At 43.8% G+C, this 14,243-nt stretch overlaps 1 protein-coding gene across 5 annotated transcripts in view; it reads left to right on the top strand.

Annotated features, from left to right (window-relative positions):
- The first annotated feature begins 456 nt into the window (after positions 1 to 456).
- LOC116976743 (MAX gene-associated protein-like) overlaps positions 457 to 14,243 on the top strand; it is a 115,908-nt gene continuing 102,121 nt past the window's right edge. For 2 of the 5 annotated variants that reach the window (XM_033026632.1, XM_033026635.1), the window contains exons 1-2: positions 457 to 1,468; positions 7,585 to 8,766. In XM_033026632.1, the coding sequence (XP_032882523.1) occupies positions 7,676 to 8,766 (1,091 nt within the window). In that variant the 5' untranslated portion in view covers positions 457 to 1,468; positions 7,585 to 7,675. Of the gene's footprint in view, positions 1,469 to 2,477; positions 2,930 to 5,898; positions 5,904 to 7,584; positions 8,767 to 14,243 lie in introns of those variants that run through there. The other 3 variants (XM_033026633.1, XM_033026634.1, XM_033026637.1) reach the window with 3 other exon arrangements.

Here is a 14,243-nt window from a genome sequence, read left to right on the forward strand (position 1 = left end):
GTCTGCCCATCCAACCCGTGCGAACACGATGAAGCGCCGGGCAAACTCTAACCGGCATATGTAGCCTATCAGCGCTGCGAGTCATTGCAATGCTACCCGCTTCACCGGCTAACAGCCGCCGACCAGCTGTTTGAGGGAGGCATGCAAGAAGTGGAGATTGGGAACAATTGAGGTTCTCTTTGCCTTTCTTCTCCCCCATCCCCCGCCCTGCCCAGGCTCCCCCCGCACCCCAGCGATGCGCGCTTCTCGCAGCGACTTCCCTCCCGCTGTTGCCGCTGCGCCGAGCCGTCCAGAGGGTGCAGACACGGGCACCTCGAGGCGCGCCCCCACTTCCCCCCCAGGCCGCGCGCTCCGCACCTCCACGGCCGCGCGCTCCCCACCCCCACGGCCGCGCGCACGAGAGGTGGGTGCGATGCCGCGACGCGAGGAGCATCGCACCGCGCGGGCGCTGTCGGGAGGCGCGAGCTGGCGCATGCCCGGTGGCGCGGCGGCGTCAGTGCGTAGTGACGGGCTGTGGGAGCGGAAGGACGGCGTCTGGGCCGCGTAAAGCCAGCGCAACGATAACGTTAAAGACCCCGGTCCAGCCGAGCGGCGATCGCAGAGTTCCGCCCTCTGGCGCTCTTCACCCGTCCTCGGTTTAAGCCGCCGGCCGTCGGCGGCAGAGACAGAGAGAGAGAGAGAGAGTGTGAGCGAGAGGGGAAGGCGGTGCCGGGCAGGCCCAAGTTCTCACACGCGCGCCTGGCGCCATTACCCGCGCGCCCGGCGGCTCCTCCTCGCCTCCCTCCTCCTCTCCTCGCCGCCGCCGCGGCTCCTCCTCGCCCGGCGGCTCCTGCGCCTCCCCGAGGCGCCGAGACCCGGGGCCCCGCGAGCACGTGATCTGCACGGCGTGCGGGAGGGAAATCGAGCGGGATTCGTCCGCAAGGCGCCCGCAAATCCGACAGCTGAGCGGCGGCGGTGCTGGCAGCAATCCCAACGAAAAGCCCGAGGGGAAAGGCGGAGGAGGCGGCGGGCCTTGTGTGGCCGCCGCGCATCAAGCAGTCAGCTACGGGAAGAAGAAGGGGGGTAGCTTTGTCGAAGAGTTGGTGAGCTGCAGAAATTAGCACCTAGAGGTAACCGCCCTTCTGCGTGAATTCTGGGAACCAAGGGAGGCCGTGAAGGGGGTTTCCCCCTCGCTCTCGGGTAGGGTTTAGAGGTTTTCTAAACAGGGTTCTCTCCTCCCCCTCCGACGAACAAGGTGGGGTGGTAATCATATATTACCAATACCCTATATATAATATGTAGGTAGGCGTATTCAGGATCTCATAAACATCGAGGCACCGTGGTTAATACAAAAATCAGGACGAAGCCTGAACTCGTCGGTGGATGTTATTTAAAACTGGACGATTAACGCCGTTCGTTCCGAAGGCTATCGATGGGCTTGGGTTTGCGGAAATAGGACGCGAGCTGCGGATGTTTTTCGCGCGGGAGGGTAAGTCTCATTCCTGAAGTTTATCGCCTTGTTTCCAAAACAAATGTTTCAATACGTGTGCAGAACATGCTTAGTATTTGACGTGATCATCGCAGAAGGCAGCTCATCTGTCATTTGTACTTAAGCAAAGCCTTGCCCAATATACTTTTGCTGATTAGTTTTATTTAGAGCCCGCAGAATATTACACGGTGACAACTTAGTAAAGCAAAGCGGGAATATGAAATCTGCAAATTTAGCATCGGTCGCCGTTGTAAATAAAAGGGAGGGACAGGAGAGTTCAGTCCTCGGGATTAAATGGGATAGCGAGAAACGGTGTCAGGTTATATTGCAGTGTTGAGGCCAAAGTGCACTTGGGGATGGGGTGAATGGGGGATGGGGAGACGCTTGAAATCTCAGGTGTAATGACTACTCCCCTGAGCACGTGTGAAAACATAGTTATTGCTCGGACACTAACAACAACACATTGTAATTCCCAACTCAGACTCAAATTCATTTTCAAGACTGCCTTTACACCGAGCTGGAAGTTTTTTTTTGTTTTTTGATCCCTCCAGAGGATTGCGACAGAGTAATTGCTCGCGGTTTTGGTTTTGTGATGTGGGACTAGCTTTGCTGCTGGTGAAGCCCTGTTTAATTATCTCCTTTTGTTAGCACCCCCTCCCAACACACAAACACGCGCGCAGAGCCGGAGATGGCCTGCCCCGAGAGATGGTGTGAGGACAGGGTTAGAAGTGCCCCTCTGGTAAAACTATCCTCGCCTCCGCCGCGCAGCTACGGCCTCCAGGTCTGAGGGGGCGTGGATTAAAGGCTTCGAGTGACCCATCGTGCTTTGGCTCTGCTCTACACTCCAGGAACTGTGGAGTTGGGACCGCGCTTCCGATCCCTTCCGCCCCGCTGCTGTATTAAAACAGATCGCGAACATTTTTCCAAGTCAGGGGCCGCTCGGTCGCGCTGCCGGCCCCTTTAACCTTGGTGCGCCTGGGGGTGGGATGGGGCGGGAAGATGGGCTATTTTGCTTCAAAGATCAGATGAGTGGGGGTGGCTGGAGGTGGTGATATTGAAAGCTCCGAGCGAGCGGATCGAGGAAGGCGCCAAATCAGATGTAGAGGTTCGATTGCAGCGGCCTGGGGCGGCAACAGTTCGCGTTCACGTGGTCAGGAGGAAGCGCTGCTGTTCCGTGGCGAGCAACACGGAGGATGTGCTTCAGTTGGAGGGCCCGCGCCGAATTTCTCTCACCCGTCCTTTGACGGAGATCGACCCAGTCGGCTTTGAGCCATTACTAAGATCGGCGGAGTCAAACCTTCCTCAACCAGGCAAGATAAATCGAGCCGATTTGCGTCCTCTTGTATCGGACGTTCAGCCCCCTCCTAGGGTGCAATGCAGTTTCCACATGCTACCCCTGTGCTTGCAATAACAAGTCGTGCCTGTTAAACCAAGCCAGGGGTCCAACTTTTATACATTGAAGTAGGTATTAGACAATGAAGGTGATCTATAACCTTTTTATTTAATATTGGGGTACGCTTGATTAAGTTGACTTACAGGCTTGTTATAAAGCATGGAGCAATCTGAACAAATATCGCCATGCTAATAGAAAGGGGCGTTTAGATTTTATCTGACATTTTGCACGTTTAAAATGTAATCTTTTAAATGATACATATTTTGAAATGGATGATGATCAATCCTTCTCGTAGAGCAATTATGTTATTTGTCAAATAAGCTGTCCTTTTTATTGTATCAGAATATAGTTTCACTCAATCCAATCCAAGTACTTAACCATTTAGAAAATAAAACAAGATTGTGTGCAGTTGCTAGAGATTATTGGTAGGCATTTTTAATATTAATAGTTTAGTAAGAATGTTCTGGGCTTCAGGTACATATTAATGGACTGATTATGTGAACATAAATGTGCAAAGCAGTTATGAAGGACAGATAAGGAGAGGGAATACACATTAAATGGTAGGATGTTGAGAAGTGTAGAGGAACATATAGAGTGGATGTCCACTCATCACCCGAGATAGTTAACAGGAAGGATCTATCATCTTAGTAGAGGTCAGTGATTTAAGTTAATCGGTAGAAAGATTAGAAAATAGTTGAGAGAAAAAAATTGGTGGGGATTTGGTTATTATTTTCTGAAAAGATGGTGCAAACGAATGTCCTTCCATGTTTGGGGAAAATATCTGGATGATCACTGGAAGAGCCATAATTTGCAAGGCTACAAATCAGGAGCATAATCGTGTATTTAACTAGAAGTTTAAGGACCTGGTTAGGTGTTTTAAATTTTTGATTCCATGATCATAACAACATGGTTCTTCTCATGACTAATCTGACACAACACCAGAACAAGAAAAAGTGGAAGATTCAAGGGCATGCATGTGAACATGTGGTTAAAGGGGATTTCAAGAGCTTGGTTGACTTTCGGTGAGAACCATCCCTGTCAGATCTTGGAGTCTCAATATAACTGCCCTGAGGATGAGACCATCAGTCTTTTCCTTCTGTGCACGTGCGAGGAAGGTCTAGAAAACATAACAGTGGTTTCTGTTGAGATTCATCCTGTAGATCTGCATAACACAAGAGTGCGCTCGACAAACTATACCCAGAGATGCACTTTGAGACTAACATAAGCTGCTATTGGAAGGTTGTCAGCTTGCTGAAAGCTGTACTTTTGTTCAAAACATGCTAGTCTTCCAATGTAAGGATCTTCCAATGTAAGTAATTAGTCAACGCATATTCTCATTTAAGACATTTATGTTTCAAACAATAACGGTCCCACTAATGATCCCTGCAGTGCATCACTTGTTGCAGACTTCCAGTCAGAAAAACACCCATGCACAATTAAATGCAGCAGACTGAGACACCCTACGTTACAGAACTATGCTGAGGGCAACAGTAAAAATTGCTGCATCTGCTACAAAGGCTTAATGGAGAAGGGCTAGTGTACAGTTGCCCTTCTTGTATTGTAATTGGTGACACACAAATGCACTGTAGTACATGTTTGCAATTTTTATATATTTTGAGCTGGAAATTAGATTTTAAGGAGTGACAAAGGGAGATAAATGTGGAGCAGTTACGGAAATCACTATCAGGACAAAACATTGTTGAGATGTGTAAAATATTGAGTCATACAGCACTGAATGGGTCCTTCTGGTACACCGTGTCCATGTCAGCTGAAAAGCCTATTTACGCATATCCTATTTGCCTATATTAGACCCTAATTTCCTTTGTCTTCCGGTCTTAAACCTGTCCAAATTCCTTTTAGTTGTTTTTGCCTCTACCACCATCTCTTGCAGGTCATTGCAGATAACTATCACCCTCTCTGCAAATCTTACTCCTCCCCTGAGATCTCTCAAATTTCTCCCTCTCACTTTAAATGTGCCTTTCAGTTCTACACTCCCCTGCCTTGTGAGAAATACTCTGGCTATCCTGTATATACCTCTCCTAACATTATAAATATCCATAAGGTCATCTCTCAGTCTCCTATGTTCTAGTGAGGACCAACCAAGCATTTCTAATCAATCCTCATACCTGCAGCTTTCAATTCCAGGCAACATCCTGGTCTCATGTACATTCTCTCCATTGCTACCAGATCTGTACATTGCTCCAAATGCAATCTAATAATTGTTTAGCATGACTGAAACATGATGTCCCTACTCTAGTAGTCAGTGCTTCAGCCAATGAAAGCATGCAGACCAACTGTCTACTTCATTATCCTATTCACCTGTGTCACCACTTCCAGAAATTTAATAAAAACCATCAGCAAAATCATGGACCAGTCTCACCCCTGTTACACCCTCTTCTCCCCAGGCAAGCGGTACAGCAATTTGAAAATGCATACCTCCAGATTCAGGGACAGTTTCTTCCCGGCTGTCACTAGGCAACAATATAGTTCTCAACAGTTCTCTCATTAGCTAGAGTGCGGTCCTGACCTACATCTATCTCATTGGAAATCTTTGAACTATCTTTAATTGGACTTTATCTTACACTAAATGTTGTACCCTTTATCTGTGTACTGTGGATGGTTTGATTGTAATGTACAAAGTTTTTTCTTTAACTGGATAGCATACAAATAAAAGCTTTTCATTGCACCTCAGTACATGTGACATTATTAAATTAAACGTATGGACTTGCACCCCAAGGTCCCTCTAAATATCAGTTCATAAGGTCTCTGCCTTTACTCTATATGTCCGACCAGAATTTAACATTCTAATGCGCATTACCTCACTCTCGTGATCACATTCCCTCAGTCTTTGTTCCATTTAACTTTTCAGTTGTATGTCCCATGGTGTCCCACGGACAACATAGAACAATACAGCACAAGAATGGGCCCTTTGGCCCACAATGTCTGTTCCCAACAGGATGCCAAGACCAATTTGAATCTGCCTGCACGTAATCTATAGCCCTCCATTCCCTGCATTTCAATATGCCTATCCAAAAGTCTCAAGTGCCATTATCGTATCTTCCTCAACCATCGCCCCCAGCAGCACGTTCTATGCACTCACCTCCCTCTTTTTTCCAAAAATGCCCTGAGCATCTCTTTTAAATTTTGCCTTTCTCACTTTAAAGATATGGCCTCTAGTATTTAATTTTTTTCCCATCCTGGGGGAAAAGATTCTGATTGTCTATCCTATCTATGCTTCTCACAACTTTATTTACTTCTCTCTTTGGGCTCCCTGCAATCTCCTGCATTCCAGAGAAAACAATCCAAGTTTGTCCGACTGCTCCCTGTAGCTAATATCCCCTAATCCAGGCATCATTCTGATAAACCTCCTCTGCACCTGTCCAAAGTATCCACATCCTTCCTGTATTGAGACGAACAGAACTGCACACAATACTCCAAATGTGGACTCAATAAAGTTCTATAAAGCTGCACCATGACTTCCTGGCTTCTTGTACTCAATGCCCCTACCTATGAATGAAAGAAAGCATATCATATTCCTTCTTTACCACTCTAACTACTTGTGTTGCCATTTCCAGGGAGTTATGGACTTAGACCCTAAGATCCCTCTGTACATCAATGTTTTAAGGGTCATGCTGTTCATCATATATTTTCATCTTCCATTTGGCCTCCCGTGGTCAGATTAAACTTCATAAGCCATTTATTTGCCCATTTCTGGAGCTGATTTATATCCCGCTGTTTACTTCGACATCCTTTCTCGCAGTCCGGCATTCCAGAAATCTTGGTGTAATCTACAAATTTTTCGTGTCATCTGCAGTTTTACTCATCAAGTTATTTGTGGTTCCAGCATTGATCCCAGCGGTGAACCACTTGTTACAGACTTCAGATTAAAATACTCATCCACCACTAACTACTCTCTGCTTCCTATCACCAGGCCAAGTTTTGAAACAGTTTGCCAACACGCCTTGAATCTCTGGTAGCTTATCCAAACAACCAGACTATCAAGTGGGACCTAGTCAAAAGCTTCCCTGAAGTCCAGGTAAAACCATGCCTGCCCTGCTAACTTCAATAATTACCCTGCTAGCTTCCCTCTTTAAAAAAAAAAAAACTCAATCAGATCTGTGAGATGCTAAAAAACACTCATATTGGTGGTCAGAACATTATATTTAAAAGCACAGAACCGAAGCAGGAACATTCATTAATTAGAAAGTCATGAATTGCACAACAATTCAACTTGGACAATAAGCACCTCAATAATGATGAAGAATACAACGTTACACCTAGTTACAGGAGTTAAAAACCTGATGCTCATTATTGGCCAATGATGACATAATACAATGGTTTCCTGCTTTCTTCTCCCAAGTATTTGTTGATATGGTTGAAGAAATAAATTAGGAAAATTATAAACGAAGGATCTGTCATGAAAATTTATATCAGGGAACATGATTGGATGTGATCAATTCTAGGAAAGATGGATCTAACCAAAGAACATGCATGCAGGACTTAATGTCACCTGTAGATGGACAATTGATTTAACGTCCATTCCTGTCAGAAACCTTTCCTTCAGTAATCAGGAATCATTCTATGATGCTGACATTTGTTAACATTGAGCTAAAAGTTCTTTGGAAACTAGGGATTGTGGGTTGCTGCCATTGACTCGGAGAGATTGCATGTGGCATCCTGTTGACATTTAATTTGATACTATGTTTTTATTTATATCTTACAGGGTGGTAGATGGCCTTCTGTTGACGACTATCTTGGATATATTTTCACTCTCTCCTGTTTTCTCTCTTGGACGGTTTTAACCTCAAAAGGATATGGAGGAACAGCAGCCAGTACATACAGAAGAGAACAACTTCCCACCAAACTCTGTCACACCCGCTGCATATTTTGTCATTCTTAAGCAGGCTTCTGGCAGTAATGACACTGAACGCAGCATGGTAGTGGCCAAACAAGAACTTGGGGGTATTGGTTGCCATCTGGAAAAAATAAGCAATTTGGTACCAGGGAGAACTGGTTATCCAGTTAAGTGCCATTCTGGGAATGTTTGCATCACCTTGGATAACCAGGATGTGTGGAATCAGTTTTTCAAGCATGGGACAGAGATGATCCTCACGAAACGTGGTAGGCGCATGTTCCCATATTGCAGATTCTGCATCTTTGGTCTGGATCCTTTAAGGAAGTACATCCTGGTAATGGATATTGCTCCCGTTGACAATCATCGTTACAAATGGAATGGCCGTTGGTGGGAAATAAATGGAAAAGCAGACCCACATGTTCTTGGAAGGGTATACATACATCCCAATTCACCTTCCAGTGGGAGCTACTGGATGAGGCAATCAATATCCTTTCATAAATTGAAACTTACAAACAATACCTTAGACCAAGAAGGTCACATCATCCTTCATTCCATGCACCGGTACTTGCCACGTTTGCATATCATCCCTGCTGACAAGCTGACTGATGTAATTCCCCTCAATGGCCCAAATGTGCACACCTTCACTTTTCCACAGACTGAGTTTGTGGCTGTAACTGCTTATCAGAACATAAAGATCACTCAGTTGAAAATAGATTTCAATCCATTTGCAAAGGGTTTTCGGGATGATGGTCTGAACAGTAAGCCAATGCGAGAGTTGAGGCACCATGGTGAATCAATGGATGCAGGTTGCAGTGATGATTCTGCTTCTTCAAACAGTATTCTAACTGAATCTAGTGAGCATTTAAGTATTAAGGCTGGGGAAAGATCTGAGACTGAGCACAGAAGAATTTGTTCATCTCCAGACTCTAGTTTTGACGGGGAGTTGTATAATACTGATGAAGAGGAAGATTGCCTGGAAGGTAACAATGCATCAAAAACAAATAAACATAATGCAGGAATAAAATTCATGAAGAAGAGAACAACTGAGAGGTAAGCAATGACTTTGTGGGGAAAAGCCAACAAATCTGCTTTACTCTCTTAATTTAACATGAGCATGTTTCCAATTTAACTGCCATGGTGGCAGAAAATTTACTTCCATATTGGTGATAAAAATCTGTCCACATAAAACATTATATGTGCTATTTGGAAAATGACGCTTTCTTGCTACATTAGCTTGGTTAAACGGGAAGTTAAGAATTAAATATACTGCACAGTTAAAACCTCAACTATACCCACCATAATAGAATCATTTTCCATACATTGAAATTGAATTCATTTGTACCTGTTCTTTTATTTGTAAATTGCATATAAGAAGCATTTTGAACCCGTTTAGAACTGTTGGTATCCATTTCCCATTGCAGTTGGTGTCCATTTCCCCAATAGGAAATTAACTGAATATTTCCCGTCACAATCCAACCTAATACCTTGTTTCCTTTCCCTTGCTATATTTCCTGCAAATGGTTACATCAAAAGTAGGTATAACTCATTTTAATTCCAAAAATGAATCAAAAGGTTACAATTTACAGTCCTCACATATCTCTCAAAAGTGAGTTCAATACACTGAAAAAAATGAATTAAGTATGTATTAATGGACCCTGGTTATTGTTTGCAAATGCCAAAACAGCGTACATTGTAACTTATTGGAAAAGATCAGTGTCAACAATCCTCTGTTAAGATAAAGAAGCTCTTTGAACTGACAGTAGCTCAGATCTATTGATCTATGTCTGACATTCCTATAGATTGTGGGGTCTTGGGACCATTAATGGGGCACAATTAGCCTAATCCATTTGTTGGGGCTGAGGGGTCTGACTGAAAACATGCACATTGCCCCTCCACTCTTTTTCCCTTGAGCTATCCATCTCTATAAGTTGGCAACGTGATTGCTTTAACAAGCATTAACCCAGTTCCCATGGGTCAGTCAGCACATAAGTGCCATGAGTGTGAGGAAGCAAGTGGTTATCATCTATGAAACATGCAGATTGCATTTTAAAGCTTTAATAAGGGGACCGACCATGATAATGAACTGTTCAAGTAAGGAAGCCCCAATTTTCTAATTCATTTTAGTGCAACTTCGGATTTGTTATATATACAGCACCAAATGAGTGCAGCAAAATACGTTGAGTGCAGGATATGTGTTTGAATTAATATAATGCAAGTCTTTTTTGAAGAATTATAATACTTTAAAGTGCATTAGATACTTTAAAATCATTTACTTTGAGACTTGGTAAGCTGGAGGCTTGCATAGTGGACATGAGGAAAGAATGTGAGGATGAATAACTTTCCACATGTGTTAGATTTTAGTGGCAAAGGGATACTGCAGATTTATTATGCATCGTGATCTTTAAATGCATTTGGAAGATAATTAGCTTCTCTGGTTCAAGCATAAAGGAGCAAATAAGTTGAACTCTGGCAGATTTGGAAATTGATTGCCCTGCTTTGAGATGGGGTACCAGTGTAATTTACCTTATTTATTTTGAAATTCCTGTGTGGTGCTCCCACAGGAGCTATCTGATAAGTAGTAGCTACCAACCTGTATTTGTTGAATGCCTCATGGTGTAAACTACAATCATAGAGTCACACAGCACGGAACAAAGTCTTTGCCAAGCACATTTTTTACAAGGTGACATGCGACCAATGAGGTCAGGGGAGTAGATGTTGTCTATGTGGATTTTGGTAAGGCATTTGATAAAGTCCCTCATGGTAGGCTTAGTCATAAGAGGACAGAGGGTTATGGTGGAAGGGTGTTTTTTACATCGAGTGGTGGCTGCCTGGTCTGTCGCCTATAACAAAAATCTGTTTTGAAGAGGTCACCGTTAAAACGAGGGATACTGTGACCATAAAATACCTTTGAAGAGTTGGGAAGTCATGTTGCCAGTTTACAGGACTTTGGTTGAACCACAGTTGGAGTGTTGTGAGCAATTCTGGTCGCCCCATTACAGGCAGGCTGTGGAGAGGGTGAAGAAGAGGTTAACCTGAATGAATTAGAGGGTATTAGGTATAAGGTGAGGTTGGGGAAAATTTAATTGTTTTCTCTGGAGCAATGGAGGCTGAGGCCAGACCTGAAGGGAGTATATAAAACTGAGAGACATAGATAGGGTAGACAGTCAGAACCTTTTTGGCTCAGTGTGGAAATGATAACACTAGAGGGCATAGTTCAAGGTGATGGGGCCAAAATTTAAAGGAGATATACAGGGTTTTTTTTTTTAATGAGAGAATGGTTTCTTTAGTCAGAGGGTGGTGAATCTGTGGAATTCTTTGCCACAGAAGGCTGTGGAGGCCGTCAGTGGATATATTTAAGGCAGAGATGGATAGATTCTTGATTAGTACAGGTGCCAGAGTTGTGGGGAGAAGGCAGGAGAATGGGGTTAGGAGGGAGAGATAGATCAGCCATGATTGAATGATGGAGTAGACTTGATGGGTCAAATGGCCTAATTCTGCTCCTATCACTTATGATTTTATGGTAGGTACCTGGAATATGATGCTGGGGGTGGTGTTTGAGGTAGATGCAATGATGACATTAAATAAACATTTGGATAGGCATATGGATGTGGAGTGATGTGGTTCATATGCAGGCAGAGCAGGTTATTTTAAATTGGCATGTTTGGCATGGACAATGTGAGCCAAAGGGTCTGTTCCTGTGCAGCTCTGCTCTATGTTCTGTGAGCCTGCATCAACCAGTCGTTAACACCAATCTTACATTGATCCCATTTTGTATTCTCTCCACATTCTCATCAACTTCCTCCATATTCTACCACTGGACCCATTCATCCTTACAATAGGGGCAACTTACAGTGGTCAATTAACCTTCCAACTTGCACTTTTTTGAAATGTGAGAGGAAACAGAGTATCCTGAGGAAACCACACTGTCGCAGGGAGAATGTGCAAACTCAGTGCACATGGGCTTGCAAACTGGAGCTCATCTACTGAAAACTAGTAATGCTGTTGTCATTGTATTTTTACATGTCCATGAGAAATTTGCTATTCCTTGAATTAAACAAATCTGGAAACAAACCCAGTTCATTATCAATGTGATCAACAGCAGCTAACACTCAGTCACCCTTCCAACATTACATCTATTGCTTACATTGACAAGTTATTCAGCAGATTAATTTTAATCCAATTCTGGAATGGTACTTGATTATTGAACAAATTATCCCTACAAGAAGAGCAAGTAGCATTAGATTCTGGAAGGTACACAAAAATGCTGGAGAAACTCAGCAGCATCTATGGAGCGAAGGAAATTCTGGAAGTCTGAAATATAAACAAGAAATACTTAAAGCTCAGCTGTGAAGGGAGATATTGTTTCATGTTAATGACATTTCATCAGAAATAGGGAAAGTTATAAAGCAAGTTAGACGAGGGAGTGGTGGTGAAAATAAAGGAATTTCTGATCTGTAATCAAGAGGGGATTAATGATACAGGTGGCAGTGGCTGAGAGAACGTGAAGGATTGTTAATTGCAGCTGACCTTTATGAGGGAATGTAAACAGAAGGAGGTGAATGAAGACGAAGAGGAAAAAGAAACTGCAATTTAAGACACAAAATTTGCAGATGCTAAAAATGCTCAGTCTGTGGATATAAAAACATGAACCAGGCATGCTGATAACCCATTATCGGAATGGGCCACTCCTTTCCGATGAAGCAGATAGATATCCTCTTGTACTGCTCATTTGGGCAGTGCAGTGTGGTCTGTACAAAATCAAACAGAGGTTGGGTGACAACTTTGCAGAATATCTTGGTTCAACCCAGTTGACTGTAACTTTAATTGTCATATTTCTTAACATAGGACGTCACTTAATTTTCTGTAATCTGTTTGCCTCTCTCACATGTTAATAAACTCCAGCCTCCTGTGCGATCCACTGATTCTCTTGATCAGTGGGAATTATTTGGATGTTGAATGAAACAAGACTAAGGCAGGGAAATTCACATGGTTGCAGGGAAAATGTGTAAACTCAACCAGACACCGCCAGTGATCAAAATTTAACCCAGGTTACTGGAGCTGTACGGCACCAGTACTAGCTATTGCTCTTTGAAACACCTATAGCCGTCCAACAAGTACTTTGCTATCTCGTTGTTGATGCTGTCATCAAGCAGCCTATGCCTCCACCTCTCTCAGCTGGCACCACCACTGCTTGCATCATTCTCTCTCAGTCTCCAACCTATTATAGAAATTCTCTTTGTTAATCTCCATCTGTCCCATTTATTTTTAACATACAACATCTTGGACTCCTAATTTTTGTAATTCTTATGAAAGGTCATTGACCTAAAATGCCAACTACCCTCCTCTACCAAGATGTAGCATGACACGCTGAGTAGTTCCAGCAGTTTGTTTTTATTTTAAACAGATACGTAGTCTGGCTCAAATTGAACAGGTTCTGTCAGAAATATTTGACAAATTTTAGTGTAACCTGGATTTTCCTCAGTGTATTTATTTCATAGTTGTACTGAAATGTGCTTGAATGTTCTCGACTCGATTTCAGAAGGGCATTGGAAACAAGGAATTGGATATAAAACAAGCTAACACAGGGCTCTCGCTTAAATTTTCTCCGCTGTTGCCAGCCAGGCAACCTAGGCAGCATTTTAGGTTGCCAAATGACAGTTTAGGTGGTCATTTAAGACGGCTTGCATGACGCGTGCGATAATGTGCTCGGACGAAGTGCGTAGTTACCAGTCAGTATTATGGTCAATGAAGCATTTACATATTATTTCTGCTTCAAATAAAGTCACAAACTAAACATATTTACCAATCAAGACATGATATATACCACAATGACATGTAGCAAAATGACAATACTGTATCTCATCTCCTTTTACATGTTGCAATGACTGCAATTTCTATTATTTCTTTCCAATTCCAAACAAAATTCTGGTTGGATTATTCAGCGTGTGATCAACCTCAGTGAGACCAAGTGCAGGCTTGGCAATTGCTTCGCACAACACCTACACTCAGTTCGCAATAACCAACCTGATCTGCCGGTGGTTCAGCACTTCAACTCCCCCTCCCATTCCGAATCTGATATTTCTGTCCTGGGCCTCCTCCATGGCAAGAGTGAGGCCCACCGCAAATTGGAGGAACAGCACCTCATATTTTGTTTGGGTAGTTTACACCCCAGCAGTATGAACATTGGCTTCTCCAATTTCAGGTAGTCCTTGCTTTCTCCCTCCTTCTCCTCCCATTCCCAGCTCTCCCACAGCTTACTGTCTCCGCCTCTTCCTTTCTTTTTCCAGACTCCCCCCCCACCTCTGACATCAGTCTGAAGAAGGGTCTCGATCCGAAACGTCGCCTGTTCCTTTGCTCCATAGATGCTGCCTCACCCGCTGATTTCCTCCAGCTTTGTCTACCAACGGGATCCCACCACTGGCCACACCTTCCCATCTCCTCCCCTGTCGGCTTTCCGCAGAGACCGCTCCTTCCGTAACTCCCTGGTCAATTCGTTCGTCCCTTCCCACCCAAACCACCCCCTCTCC

The sequence above is a fragment of the Amblyraja radiata genome, chromosome 9 (genome assembly GCF_010909765.2).
Source record: "Amblyraja radiata isolate CabotCenter1 chromosome 9, sAmbRad1.1.pri, whole genome shotgun sequence".
In the NCBI taxonomy this organism is placed as follows: Eukaryota; Metazoa; Chordata; class Chondrichthyes; order Rajiformes; family Rajidae; genus Amblyraja; species Amblyraja radiata.